At 42.2% G+C, this 15,749-nt stretch overlaps 1 protein-coding gene across 1 annotated transcript in view; it reads right to left on the reverse strand.

Annotated features, from left to right (window-relative positions):
- The window catches only part of myo1eb (myosin IEb), a 30,558-nt gene extending 15,422 nt beyond the window's left edge, over nucleotides 1–15,136 (reverse strand). The window contains exons 1-14 of the mRNA XM_080769266.1: nucleotides 14,856–15,136; nucleotides 12,397–12,531; nucleotides 11,216–11,305; nucleotides 11,033–11,127; nucleotides 10,811–10,898; nucleotides 10,334–10,423; nucleotides 9,411–9,542; nucleotides 8,152–8,286; nucleotides 7,443–7,575; nucleotides 6,358–6,554; nucleotides 4,877–4,957; nucleotides 4,550–4,636; nucleotides 4,357–4,443; nucleotides 2,011–2,178 (exon numbers count right to left, since the gene is read on the reverse strand). Of these exons, the coding sequence (XP_080625392.1) occupies nucleotides 2,011–2,178; nucleotides 4,357–4,443; nucleotides 4,550–4,636; nucleotides 4,877–4,957; nucleotides 6,358–6,554; nucleotides 7,443–7,575; nucleotides 8,152–8,286; nucleotides 9,411–9,542; nucleotides 10,334–10,423; nucleotides 10,811–10,898; nucleotides 11,033–11,127; nucleotides 11,216–11,305; nucleotides 12,397–12,531; nucleotides 14,856–14,858 (1,521 nt within the window). The 5' untranslated portion in view covers nucleotides 14,859–15,136. The remainder of the gene's footprint in view (nucleotides 1–2,010; nucleotides 2,179–4,356; nucleotides 4,444–4,549; nucleotides 4,637–4,876; nucleotides 4,958–6,357; nucleotides 6,555–7,442; nucleotides 7,576–8,151; nucleotides 8,287–9,410; nucleotides 9,543–10,333; nucleotides 10,424–10,810; nucleotides 10,899–11,032; nucleotides 11,128–11,215; nucleotides 11,306–12,396; nucleotides 12,532–14,855) is intronic.
- Nucleotides 15,137–15,749: the final 613 nt, after the last annotated feature.

A 15,749-nucleotide genomic window follows, 5' to 3' on the forward strand; every position in this document is an offset into this window, starting at 1 on the left:
GTTTCTTGATCACTGCAACCGCCAGTCCACGCCTCGCCAGGTCTGCCGTCGCCTCTTCCACTGTAGCATATGTCTTCGTCCCATCGGCGTGGTGGACTCTTAGTCGTGCAGGAAACAGCGTCTGGAACCGTGTGTCTTTTGTTTTCAGAGCTCTCCGTGCCTCAGCATACTCCTTTCTTTTGGCCAATATTTCGGGTGCATAATCATGGTCCAGGCTGATTTTACAGTTTAGCCATGTAAAGCCCTTCTTCTCCCAGGTCTGCTTAATCACTTCTTCTTTCATGGTGTAGCTCAGGAACTTTACCACGATCGATCTGGGTTGGGCACCATTTGGGGGCAGCGGAGCCATGGCGCGGTGCGCTCTTTGTATCTGTAATGGCGTCGTTGGGGGGATATTCAGATTCTCTCTTAGCATCTTTGCCACAAAGGGGATAAGGGACCTTGCTGTCCCCTCTGTCCCCTCTGCTACCCCGTATATTCTCACGTTGTCCCTCCTGGACCGTCCCTGTAAATCAGTTATCTTAGTTTGGAGAGCCTCCTGGATCGTTAGCATCTCTGCTAGTATCTCTTCCACGTTCTGTAGCCTTTCCTCACTGCCTACGATCCTAGCTTCGGCCTGGTCCACCCTCGCGTTTGTTTTAGCTATTTCCCCTTTCAGGTCTTGCATCTGTTTCTTATTTTCTTGCCTGAAACCGCGCAGTTCCCTCAGAATTATAGCCAGATTTACCTCCTCCTCTTGGTCGGAGCAGGGTGAGGGGGGGCAAGCGCCGCTAGCCACCGCGGCCGGAGATCCCACGGTGATGTCCACTGGTTGCTGCGTTGCCGAAGTGCTAGCGGTAGCATCATTGTTAGCTTCAGGTTGCTGTGCTTCGTTATCGCCGCCGGCATGCGTACTCTCCCTTGCTTTCTTTTTCCTTTCTTTCAACACCATCCTCGCCCCTTCTTATGAGTAAATATAACTTGACTTCTTGATATTTTAGTTGACTTTGGGGCCGATATTATATCTTTTGACCGAGCGAACTTTCCTCAAGCTGTCATCCTCTCAAACCGGAAACCGGACAGGTTCGAATTATTTCATAGATGCCCCCTGTTCTCCATTTTCTGTCGAGCTGAACCAAGGCCTGGCCCATGCCTTAATTTTGAGGCCCTTTGAGAACTTGCATTAGAATGAAGACAACTAGTTCCATTCTAAATGTATTTTACTGTGGGAGGGGTGGGGAAATGGAGAACAGGGGGCATCTATGAAACAATTCAAGGCCAATATGTTGGGACAGGATTATAGGCTGATTCAGGGTACACTTTCAGAAGGTTCCCCTTCCATGACCATCATCATCCATCATCATTCCATCATCTCAGATTATTTTGACATCTGAAACGTTTTCTAAATATGAATTAAAGCACATGCTACTTCTGTCCCTTTTTTAGTGTTAGTGTTAAAGCCAACTCTCCACCGTGCCGATATCGGCCTGACTCTGCCGCAGAAGGATTTGGATGGAGTCTCCTGCTGACAACTTATCAATGGCACGGCGGATTGGGGCCTGGTTGGGACTTCTAATTGGACGCCGATCGTGAAAAGTGTTTTGTTTTGGTGTAGATACGGAGACTCCGGTGTTGCCAGATTCTGTGAGTGAAACAAGCGACTAGGTTTAGTAAAACAAGCCCAAAAGAAGTGACCGGTTTCACCGCTATTTTCAAAAAGAATCTTGAAAGCAAGCCTAAATACTACACAAATAAGCCCAAACTAAAGCAACCCATAACTATATAATATTTACAAGCGACTTTACATATTATACAGAACAAAACAAAACAAGCCCAAAGTCGCTTATAATAAGCAGACAACCATTTCCGGAAATGGTTCCAAATGTGATGGGACCGATTCCGGTTACTCAATGCTGGATCCGGTTCCTACGGTTCCGGATAGGATCCCAACCCTAGTGTGTGTGTGTGTGTGTGTGTGTGTGTGTGTGTGTGTGTGTGTGTGTGTGGCGCGCGCGCGTGCACTGTGCATACCTTCCCAGCATAGTGGTGGATGATGAATCCTTTGTTCCAGCTGTTGAAGTGTTCATGGGAGCTGATCTGACTCTGCAGCTTCTGTATCAGAGTCTGGTCTGCACCTTCCCCTTTAGCGTGCATGGTTGCACACACATCATCTAGTACACTCATCACACCTATGGGGTTCTGACACACACACACACACACACACACACACACACACACACACACACACACACACAAGCAGCAATAAAAGTGGTGTGAGCAACAACAACAAATAAAGGTTTTCTATACAGTATTCTATGAATTCACTATAAAAGCTCCAGATCTATCTTTCTCTAATCTCTGTTCGTACTCTCACCTCTGTTATTAAATGTGGGTCATGACCAGAAGAACATTATTAATACAAGCATCTGAAACGGGTTTTCTCAGGTGGGTGGCATCCCAAGGGAGGTTTTCCAGGTATCTCCAGCTGGGAGAAGGACCATGGGGCAGACCAAGGACCAGATGGGGACTTATATCTCCACGCTTGGGATCCCCCAGTTAGACGCAGGTAATGTAGTCAGAGTATATTAATAAAATCTGGGAATACATTTCTTACCAAGCATTTTCTTCACCAATGTGTTTGTAAAGTTGTCTACTATCATATCCCACATTGATTTCTATTCAACCACCATAGGTACCCCAACTTTCAGCTGCTGAAAGTTGGGCAAGTGGCAAGTGGCTATTGCCAAACTAGCCATGAGTCAAACTAGGGGGGTTTTCATCATTCTGAATCCATTCCAAGCATTCGTTTTGCACGAAAAATACTCCTTGGGCTAAAAACAGCCATAGACGTCATCACAAATGTGATGAGGTCAGCACATTTGGGCTTTTGTCTATGGCCAGATTTAGCCCAAGGAGTGTTTTTCGTGCAAAACGAATTCTCGAAATGGGTTCAGAATCATGAAAACCCCCTAGTTTGACCCCTAGTTTGGCCATAGACCCCCTAGTTTGGCCAAAAACTCGTACAAAACTGGATTCAGAATAATGAAAACCCCCTAGTTTGACACGTCACATGCTACTTAAAGCATAATGAAATTTAGAACATTTTGCCTTATAATGGTTGTATGGTACCACAATTTTCAGCAGCTGTCAAAAAATCCCCTAGGGTGGTTGAATAGAAACCAATGTGGGATATGTTAGTAGACACATTGGTTAAGAAAATTCTTGGTAAGAAATGTATTCCCAGATTTTACATTATACTGATAATATTCCCTGACTAATGTGGCTGGGAAAGGGAAGTCTGAGATTCTCTGTGTTCCGTGTGTTAAGATAACACTGAATCTAATCCAGTGGCGTTCAACCCGTTTCATATCAAGGCCCATTATTTATTCGACCACAGAACACCATTTAATGAGATTTAGCCTCTCAGACCCAAAACTTTGAATATTTTGTTGTTGTCGTTGGATAAGATTTTGTCCACAATTCCATGGTCTATTGATGTGGTGCCATAGGACATAGGAGACATGACAGGCAAACGTTGATCAAAATAACAATAACAATTGTGTAGACTTCGTGTAAATTAAGTCATGCAGATGTTTAACAATAATTTAACTCTTGAGAGTGTAAAATTAAACCAAATGGACACATATGGATGCATTTGGTTTCACTTTACACTCTCAAGAGTTGAAGATCTAATAAGGGTCCACTTGGTTACCAACTCTGCGTCATTTACGTAGCTGGGGACCACCCGAAACCACCTCAAAGACCAAAGGTGGTCCCCGGACCACTGGTTGAGAACCACTGATCTAATCCATTAAGTTTGGTTTGTAACTAATTAGTGACACCCGGTGACCAAAATATGTTACTCCAGCTATGTTGACCGAAATGAATGAGCCAGAACGTGTTGCGATTCTTTTTTGGTGAAGAGATTTGGTGTAGATTAGAATCTACACCAGAAGGACAAAAGACGTCTAATTACAGTTACAACTATTAACTAAGACTAGTATAGAGGGTTTAACTCATTAAAAGCGGGAAAGCATCTGTGTCATTTCATTTTAGATTAGAGCTAAAAAGCATCATTTTACACAATGGCTATTAAGAAATAGCAGATATACAAGCTCATTGCACGTCACTTCATGCCACGCTACGAGTTTGTTATTTTAAAGTGAACATGTTTAACTCAAATCTTTGCTTCTGGGGGGGTTCCACTCCCTGGAACAATACATATACTTATGGGGGTCCTTGACATGAAAACATTTGAGCACCACTGACATAGCAACATGTTTTTCAGAAAAATAAAATAAAATCTGTTTGTATAAATGTTTTGTATTTGTTGTTCATCAAAACCAATCAGAAGCCAAACCAATCAGAAGCACTCACCAATTTGGACTCGATGAGGTCACACACCACCTTGTTGTTGAAATAGTCGATGGTCTTCCAATTGATTCCTTCACTAACATACTCCTCCTACACACACACACACACACACACACACACACACACCTGAGTATAGTACACACATCAAATTAATGAAACCATGTTAATACCCACACAGGACGTGAAAGTGTCCTACCTGTTCTGCTTTCAGCGTCAGTTCAATGAAGATCTGCTGCAATTTCTCGTTGACAAAGTTGATGCAGAACTGTTCAAAACCGTTTTTCTGACAGACAGACACAGACAGACAGACAGACAGTCAGTCAGTCATGCGTTTCTAAACATTCTAGACACTAGTTCTGTTCAGTCCAGGCCTTGCTTGGTGAACAAATTCAAATTAGTCTCCCTTAGGCATGGGTAGAGCTCTGTAGCTTTGTTAAAAAGAAAACGTGATAATGAAAACTTCCAACGAAGTGCACGAAAAATGCATAGAAATGTCACACGAATTTTAATACATCAAAATCACCTTGAATATCTCAAAGCCGTAGATGTCCAACACGCCGATGTTAAACTCCTCCTGATCCTTCTGTATGGCCTTGTTGACAGCCTGACACACACACACACACACACACACACACACAATCATCATCATCTCAACTGTAGTCACAATGTAGTAGATCAGTGGTTCTTAACATGATTTTGAATGGATCCCCAGATGACAGTGAAGTAAAGAAAGGGAAAGAAATCCATTACTGCATCAAAAGTAATCAAAAAACTATACTATAGAACCTGGTCAAACATTGGCCAACTAAATCTAGCCAATCACCAAACACATTGCAACATGAGGCGTTGTGCGTTTGTACTGTAGATCTTCTATTTTCACAATTTTTATCTGAGTCAAACTAAATTAAATGCCTGCTTGATTTGAAGGAAGGCACTGGACTAGGCCCGGCGCCACAGGGGTGCAAAAGGGTGCATTGCCCCCTTAACGAGACCTCCTTGCACCCCCCATGTGAAAAGTGCGTTTTTTTCAATTTTTTAAAAATGATTAATTTGTTTCCGTTTGTAATAATGTCAATATTAAAATATAAAACTAAATTTTTACGATTTTTCAAAAATAGCAGACCTACAAGCTCGTAGCGCGCTACTCGGGGGCGCGCTATGAGCTTGTAGATCTGCTATTTTTCAATAGCTAAAGTATAACAGAATGCTAGACAATGACACACTGGACTGGCTTGCTGCAACAGAGCTGAAGGTCTAAGGACACACGACAGAAGAAGAAGATGTTATTCTGTCACACAATCATCCTACACTTCTCCAAACCCCCACACAGTCCACAGCGCCCTCTAGAGGCAGAGGCACCTGTACAGTTATTATCACACTAGCAGTTTGATTTAACGCAATAGCTGTATGAAATTTTAAAAAATAACACCCGTGTGAACTGAGTGGTGCAATTCCCCCCCCCTCATCTCTCTCTCTCATTAGCAGGCAGCAGGCACAGCACTATCCCTCTCTGTTTCTGGCGCCCCCTACTGGTACTAATAAGTCATATACTCATGCTCATGACAGACCACTGATACATAGATACGCACGGACATTGCTGGTTGTAGGAGTGGTTGCACCACTCAATAACAACACTTAGTGTACACCCTTGACATTTTTGACTGCACCCATAGACTATCATTTCACCCTGGAGCCGCCCTGCACTGGACCAAACTAAACTACCAAAGTCAGACAATGAAAGCCTTTTTTAATAACAGGGCAAATAACATGTCGTTTCGATGCCAATACACCGAAACGCTGTAAAGTCCTCAGTGATCATTTAACTCAAAGAGTGTACAAATGGAACCATTTGTACACTCTTAGAGTTACAGACTTGTGAGGGTCCATTTGGTTCCTAACTATCAATCATCTAGCTGGGGACGCCCCTGGAACCCCTTCAAGGACCCGTGAGGAACCCTACACTGAGAACCAGTTTACCAGATGGATATCAGAAGTTGAACTTACGTCCACCAGGAAGTCGAACAGGCGCGAGTAGAGCGCTTTGGACAGGGCGTCTCTGGTGAAACACGCCTGCTCCGTGTTCAGGGTCACCGAGATGACCTCGGTCTTCCCGCCCCACTTGCTGTCCATCACCCTACTGGTCAGCTTGGAGCACAGCCCGTCCTGACTGATGCCTAGCAGATAGGCTGGAAACGCCAGGACTGAGGATGAGAGGGGATTGATGGATTCATACTGTCAGAAATGTAAACAGCACAATGTACATTTTGGCTAAAGGGATAACACAAAAACGTCTTGGGGACTTGTTTCCAAATCTAATTTCCATGGTGATCCTGTATTCATTCATCTGCATATAAATTATACAAGAATACATGCCATCAACAAAACACTTTACGTCCCCTTGTGGTCTCATGATAGATGGATATTCAGGCCTGTTTTGAAAGCCAGTGATCCACATTTTGGTGTCAGGGCATTCCACATTTTGGTGGCAGAGTAGTAGAATTGTCCCACGTTTGTTCTATAAATGGGTAGTACCAGATCATTATCGCTCCCTCTAGTATTGTGGCTGTGGGTGTCACTCACATTGGAGAAGTAGTTAGTGACATGGCCCAACTTCGTGGAATGAACTCCAAAACTGAGCTCCCTGCCATCCTTTGGTCAGTTCAAAGGAATGCTCCAGAACATTTTTCACCGTGATTGCTCCTGCTTCAATTGATTTATTTTACTGAATGGTTGTTCTGCATAAAGCTCCTTTGAAATTGATCATGTTGTGTTTGATGTATTGTTTTTTACTGTATTTTGTGTATTGTAACCTCAGCTACATTGAAAATGAGGGCTTTCCCTCAACTGTATTTCTGAGTATAAATAAAGGTGATGATGATGATGAGTCATTCCCCCTTTGACTATCTTAAAAAAACAATCCCATTTTTAATCCTGTCTGAGCCATCCCAGACTAGCAAAGTGTGTCGGAATGAAGTTGGTCATGGGCTGTGTGTGTGTGTGTGTGTGTGTGTGTGTGTGTGTGTGTGTGTGTGTGTGTGTGTGTGTGTGCGTGTGTGTGTGTGTGTGTGTGTGTGTGCGTGCATCCTTACAGTCTTCACACTCTACAACAGCGTAGTTGTTCTCCTCTCTGAAGGCGATGTTTCCCAGATGAAGAACGGCAGCAACAATCTGTAGAACTGTGTCCTGTTCGTCTCCCGTCAGCCCCACTACAGACATGGCCTCCTGGTGGACAACAAAGATATACACAGTACACACATTATATACAGTATTAGCATAATACATATAGTCGTCATATAGCCATGGATGAAAAGGTTATTTACAGGGGTGACCTGTAAATAAGACTACAGAAGTATTTTAACCACAGTAGATTTTCTACACCAGTTTCACATCAATATCGGAAAAATAAATGCGTCTAAAATTCTAAAGTAAAAACTTATTTTGATATGCCATGTAATTGCTTCAAAATGTGACAGCCAAAAGCAAAACTATTTTAATATGGAGGAGGAATCATCACTTCCTTTGTCTGCAATAATCAACTGCTTGCTTTATGTTATTGAACTATATCAACAGAGTTTTTCTTTACAAATATTAATTATTTGTGGAGATTGTGGGTTGAGCTACGGTTTGGGGCGCCACACACACAACAACAGAATGCAGAAACTGAACAAAAATACAGTGATTTTACAGTGAAAGCAAACAGTGGTTTATCATCCGTCAACAGTCTTGGAATTCATGTTTAATGTTTTAAACAGAGCATACATTTGACAGACAGACAGACAGACAGACAGACAGACAGACCATGGTATCAGAGAACTCCTTCTTGTCGTCCATATCCTCTACGGTGTAGGTTCCAGACTGGTTGAGGTACAGGTAGTAATCGGCCGTGGTGATGCCCAGGTTCTCTCTCTGCTCACCACTCGCTCCCTGCAGCAGCTACAGCGACACACAGGACAGACACGCTATTAGTAGTGGACGACGGTTCACTAACTCTAGACCCATAATAGATGTCTCCCTGGGACCCAAACTAGTGAAAATTAAAACTATTTATTACCGGTACTTTTTTTCCCCCTGATTCATGGGATTTCTTAGATTTTGTATTTATTTAATCATGAAATGTATGACTTTTTTTAATGATGATGAAAAAGGAAAAAAGTAAAACAAAAAATAAAGGGACATTTACTTGTCAGCTACCATACGTTATGTAGAATGTCAATTATGATTGACAGACAGTCCCATCCAATCACCTGCCAAGTAGCTTGAAAAAACGTTGTGAAATAACCCACAAATAATACCAGTGCACTACAGTAGTACTAGCAGTAGTAGTAGTAGTACTAGCAGTAGCAGTACTGATGAGGTAGGCCTATTTTGAGTGTATTATTTACTTAAAGGGTAAGGCAGATAACAAACAACTTCAGATATTTACACAGTAGTCCATATCCATATCTAAAAAAATAACTAGTGGAGGAAGTAGCTACTTGTAATCACTTTACTATAGAATCAGAATCAGCTATATTGTCACATCACATCAAGTAAAACAGTGGGTGAAGTTTTTGTGCATAGTTCCCATCGTGTCATATTTTAACAATAACAACATTATTATTGTTTATCAGAATGACAAATGATAACAGGTACTGTGTTTCACTTTACAGCAGTAGTAGTAGTAGTAGCACTGTTGTAGTAGCACTACACTGTACACATGTAAAATAAACGTTATAAACAATAAATTAGATTGACTCTTCTAAAAAACATAAAAGTTACTGTCGCACGTGCCAAGCTGTCATTGTATTATATCGTACTTGTATTATTTATTTATTTCCCACCACGGAGTAACCTCTTGGCAGACTATCCACCTCGGAGGAAGGTCTGGTGCGGCCGGCAGGGTCGGTAGGCCAATCAGAGGCAGGCGGGGCGTTACCATGTCTATGCTCGGACGTAGAATAGATATACGCAGTACCACTGGTGGTACTTGAGCCACGCCTCTGGTGGTACGCAGAGGAGTGGCCCAAAAAAGGAGAAAGAAGACAAAAGTGGACAGTACAGTACAGTAGTCGTAGTACCTGGTAGTAGATATGGAAGTTTCTCTCTTCTTGGTTCTGGGAAACCACTCTGGTTTTCTCCAGCAGGAAGTTGGAGATCTTTCCTCCGTCTGGTTCTCCTCCTCGGCTGAACTGGATATCAAAATACTTCCCCTGCAACAGGCAGTACATCACAATCACAATCACTGGTTTACAGGTGTATAATCAATGCATCTACAGATTTACACATAGTAAATTGCACGTACATTTCACATGTCTACCCGGTACCTGAGGTCAGTGTTAATTTTTGCAGCAGATTCTGATTTAGTCTTAGTCTTTTGAATAACACACAATTTAGTTTAAGTCCTATTTAGTCATCTGAAATAGTTTAGTCTTCTAAAGCCCTAACCACACCAAAGGGTCAAGACGGTTTTAGCGTTTTCCCTGCTGTGTGATATGTCTTGTTGCACGTTGAATTCAATGACCCAAACCACACCAAAGGGTCGAGACGGTTTTTGGTCAACGTGGGTCAACGTGCAACAAGACGTATCACACCGCCGCAGGCACAAGACTAAAACTGTCTCGACCCTTTGGTGTGGTTAGGGCTTAAGTCTTAGTCAACAAAATCAATACTGCCTGAAGTAAGACATATGTGGCACATAGTCCACGTAAAATCACTGTCATTGGACAGGTATAATCCACAGGTAGGTCCATGAGAGCGATCGATAGCTCTTCCTCATGGACCAATCGATCGATTGATTACTACCAACCAACCAACCAATCATGTGGCAGTCAGTAGCTTTCAATGTGAACGCACCTTGAGAATTTCTTCGATAAACAGAACAGGCTCGTTACATTTGTATTTTTTGTTTAGGTCAATCTCAGCCATTTCTTTTTTGTTATTTGTCTGTGCTATTTATTATGAATTTTACACCGTCCCATCCCCAGTTGACACTGGTACTTACAAAGCGACTGGAGTTGTTGTTGCGAACCGTCTTGGCGTTTCCAAACGCCTCCAGGAGAGGGTTCGACTGGAGAATGATGTCTTTAACGTGCTAGACAGACAGACAGACAGACAGACCATTTGACATTAGAAACACAATGTGAAGGACTGAATAAACCAGAATAAAAAGAGATGATATTAAATAATAAGAATCATCATCATCATAAAATACTTCCCCATTAGTTGTTTTGGAGTATTTATCAGTGTACATTTGCACATTATATGTGAATTGTGTCCTCTCCATTTAACCAATCCTAATCATTAGGAGCAGTGTGTGCCATTAATACACTCAGAGAGAAGGCAGGGGTTTATTGTCTTGCTCAGAGACACTTTGACATAATATACCAGGGCCAAACAGGAGGTGGATATGAGTGTAGTGTAACAGTAGAGGAGGTTCAAAGGAACAGTTGAGGTTCTATTAGAGGTGGTGTAGACTTACCTGGACTTTGCTTCCTCCTCCAGATACTTTAGAAATGTAACTCATGATGTATTTGGCTGCAACTGTTTTACCTGCACCACTCTCCCCACTACACACACACACACACACACACACACACACACACACACACACACACACACACACAGTTTACAGATTGTTACAACCTTAAAAAAATGAATAATTCCACTTGGATAAATGGATTTTATAAATTCATGTTCCTACCTGATAATGACACACTGGTTCTCACAGTCGATCATCATGTTACGGTACATGTTGTCAGCTAGCGCATATATATGAGGAGGATTCTCATACTGGGCCTGAGGAGAGGAGAGGAGAGGTTGGGGCTGGTGTCTCCAAATGTAGCAAAACAAGGTGTGTATGTAATATGTATGTGCGTGTACTTACAGCTCCCTGGTACAGCTCTACCTCTCTCTCAGAGAAGTACGGCAGCTGTTTAAACGGGTTTACTGAGATCAGAACCGACCCAATGTATGTCTGAGGTCAGAGGTGAAGGAACACAAACCACCTGGCTGGTACCAACATAACCAGAATTTAAGACTGACTGATTGATTGATTGAATAATTTATTAGTCAGAAATGTAAACACCAACACAAAAATACATATCAACAAATATTAAACACTGTCTGTAATGTGCAAAGGCAAGAAGTGGAAAATAATGTCAACAGTGAATGTCACCCCCTTTCTTTGAGAAAAATGTGTTTACCTATTTACTAGGGTTGTCACGATTATTACATTTTACTTGAGGATAACTACAAGCTAGCGGCGTCATCAGTAGCTCACATCAAAAAGGTTCATTGTATCATTGCATTGCGCCAGAATACCACCACGCCGACAGTGTGGTTCTTTGCTCACCATAGACGACGTTCAGTGTAATTGTTGTGGTCTGTGGTCGGGAATGGATGGTCAATTCACGTCTGCACCATCAATGTAGTGACCACTTGGCACTTATCAGAGATGTTTAGACATTACAAATCACTGTGGGGAAATGTATGCTAATGTTATCTTAGAAAGCAATACACCGTAAGGGGGGGGGGATATGTTTCATTGCTTCTGGTCAAACTGGATTAAATACATGCTTTTCCTTTTGGGAAAATGTAGACGGTGTGACGTTTGGTATTTATGTTTGATAATGTCTTATGTATTATGCATTATAAATGTTATGCATTATGTAGGCTATGTATGTTAACCATGAATAAGGATGTCTGTAAGGATGTATGTTAACAATTAATAAGGAGTTTCGAGATCGTATTGACAGAACATACAAAAGACTCCTCGTGCGTCCAGAACCTCTCATGGAAGGACCATCCCACTAAAGCTCAGATTCATGGAGGCATCCCCCAGTGCTGGACACTGCTGGACATCCCCCCAGTGCTGTACACACAGACTGGAGACTACCCTGCCCATCATGAGGAGCAAGACCACTCACATTTCCAGATGTTCTGAGTAGGGACACAGGACTGACTGTGAATGAACTTGGTGTGGCGATGAGCAACAGAGACCAGTGGAAGCAGCCTGTGTCGCAGATCTCGAGGGCAATTGAATGATGCTGATGATGTTAAGGATACAAAGATGTAGTCGTCCATGTATCTCCTCTTCAGGTTGTCTGTGATGGCGTCCTCACTGATCTTAGACAGCAGGACCATGTCGTCCACACCTGACACCTTGACATTCTGAGTCTGCCAATGGTATTTCTCCTTACTCTGACACACACACAAAGACACATCACACAGGGATATATGAACCGGTGATCATTGCATTTTCAAACCACAAATCAAATGTTGCCACATAAAACCATTGAGACGGCCTCTTCCAACTACAAAAGCAGTTTATTAGTCACATGATTGTATTCATGTGACAGTCAGTGTGGACCCAGCCCCCCACTTGTCATCTCCATTCAGACCACATAATGTCAGTATCACATCAACTCCACAAAGGCATGCTGAATCTATGGAAAAAGGGCGCTTATTTCCTATCGATTCATTATTCTATGTATGGTCTACTCTACTCTATAAGTACTTAAACAAAGCAAGACTAAATAGCCCAATTGCATATATTAGACACAGCATTGTAGACTATACCAACGTGGGGTCGGGGGACAACCCAGGAGTCCTTGAAGGGACTCCCAGGGGTACCCATATAATATTGATAGTTAGGTACCAAATGGAACCATGCACACCCATTCGGTTAGATGTATTCCCTCTCAGAGTTAAATGAACACTTGCATTTTACAATGCAAAAAATTCATGTCAAACTGGGGTCCTTGAATTTAAAAAGGTTGAGCTGGTGTAGACAATGCCATACATGCTAGAAGGACATCTATCACTGTCATATACCGTTTATAACCTGGTTAAATGTCAGGAAGGGAGGCTATTATGATGGTATTATGACACTGTCCAATCTAAGCACTAGTACTGTACTGTAACTGTACAGTAGCCTAGAATAGTACTATAGAACAGTGGTTCCCAAACGTTTTAGCTCAAGACCCAAAAAATAAATTAGACATTTGTCCGGGACTCACACTAGTGAAGCAGATCTACAAGCTCACAACATGTCGCTTCGCGCCATGTTGTGAGCTTTTAGATCGGCTATTGTCTTATTTATGTAATTTTAGATTTTTCTTTGATTTCTTCATGAAATTACTGAAAAATGTTGCTTTTTTGGGATAATTTTTCTTTTTTTACCCATAAAAATGTGTCCACGACCCACAAATGGGTCCCGACCCAGTGTTTGGGAACTAGTGCTACAGAATACATTAGATTAGATAATACTACTCTGAGGGCAATTTACTACAGTAGTCAGAATAGATGCCGTTTCATGATAACTGTTACAGTATTCTTGTCCTGAAGGGATCTGAATTCCCAGCATTCCCGTGTCACCTGGGAGCAGAGAGGATCAGCTCTGTCCAGACACGCTCTTCTCACACATCATCTACCTACCTCTGAATCCTGACACTCCCTACCAGCTTACCACTAAAACACTGGTCCTCCCTACCAGCTTACCACTAAAACACTGGTCCTCTGGTCCCAATTTTTTTTATGTCAAGGACCACAATAACTCTGCAGGTCCTTTTTCCACCGGGGTTGAACCAGTTCCATTATTTATTTCCCGCCTAATTTTTTACCAAATTCATTGGTTCAGATCCTTAAAAAATACTTCTTCTTGCCCTGAACTGGGAAGTGGGAACCAAAGTGGCCATGTCACTATTCAGGTTGGAAGATGCAGATGTGATATAAATCATCGTAATAAATAAAGAATGGAACCAGTTCTAGAACCAAAGTTCATTTTTGGTGGAAAAGGGGTCTGAGAGTGTACAAATTAAACCAATTTGTATACTTTCTCAGAGTAACAATCCTGTAAGGATAGTTAAAATCCTTAAAAATCCCAACCCTACATTAAACCTGCAGTACTAGGTTCTGGTAGGGATCACCAAGTCGACCAACTATAGGTCCTGGCTGGTAGGATATAAAACCAGCAGTAGAGGTCCTGGTAGGAGATAAAACAAGCCGTACTAGGGGTCCTGGTAGTATATAAACCAAGTTCCAACAGTACTAGAGGTCCTGGTAGGATAGAAAACCAGCAGTACTAGAATTCCTGGCAGTCTAATTCTATACAAACATAGGTTGTAGCCTGCAGCCATGAACATTTGTTTATGATAGCCTTTTATTGGCTAGTCATAGGCAATCAACTGAGTTGACTATTGATTGATGGACTATTACACTTTTTTATTTAAGCAGTTTTCTCTTTTGATGACAGATCTCTGGTTGATATTAAGGAATTATCTGACTGTCTGTCAGGAATAGCTACACACTGTCATACTGCTGACACAAGACATTGACATACGGGTGTGAACTGAAGCAATTCATAACAAAGGCTATATTTCTAACTTAAGACATGTCTGCAGGTACAGTTAGGGGCAGAATGTGCACATTAATTCGTAGCTTTGCATTATCCCATAAACCACAACATTAACAGTCGTACAGGATTAAAATGTGAATTAAACAAAGTCTCAAAGAGTTGATCTCACCATGTCTGCGTGCTGTTACTTCCTGCTCGTTGAGAAAGGATCCTTCAGGTACAGAGAGAGAATAAAGGAGTGTCCTCCTCCCGTCGACACTTCAAAACAAAACTGTCACAACATGGTGAAAACTCTCACTAAAAACAACACTTGATCCGTTTATCTAGAACACATCACAGCTGATGTCCCCTCGATGTCACTGTGAACGCTGTGGCTACAGATTGTGTCAGATTTGTCAAATTTCCAGATGTGGAGCGGCTTATTTGTGTGGAGGTTTGGTTTGGACGGACTCCCTGTTCATGTGTGAGCAGGTAGAGAAACACCTTCACTGACTCAAGTTCACAACCGCCTGGAAGTATGGGTAGTGTAGTTCCGGAATCTATACATCCCATGGCCTGGAGGGACGACATGGCCCTGCTGGCCTGCATGCCTGCATATCAACTGTCAAAAGTTTCACAGAAGCCAAAAGTGTGAATCCAGCTGGCCCCATTAAATCCAAGCCTAATGGGGTGCATCACACACACAAACAGTCTACTGTAGCCTACATACTGTATGTCTCTTTTTGATACTAATGTTTTAGTAATGTTTGTAGTACTAGTACCGTATATTTGTCTATCAGGTTTCAATTAATTGAATACACTACTAGACCAATGACGATAGAAGTTGGAGATTCATGCCCCAGCAACCCCACACCACCCGGCTATGCAATAGGCTACCTGTTGTATCCGTGTCAGAGTACCCGTTCCACAGTTCCACCTGTATCCCTTTTATGCCCATATGGAGATTTCTGTATTGTCTCTCTGTGTTCCTTTATTCCCATCAAGGTCAAGGTCAAGGTAAACTTTATTGTCCACAAGGGAAATTTGTCTTGGGCTTTCACCCCAGCTACAGCCACACATAAAA

Source organism: Protomyctophum bolini (genome assembly GCF_963924005.1).
Source record: "Protomyctophum bolini genome assembly, chromosome: 7".
Lineage (NCBI taxonomy): Eukaryota > Metazoa > Chordata > Actinopteri > Myctophiformes > Myctophidae > Protomyctophum > Protomyctophum bolini.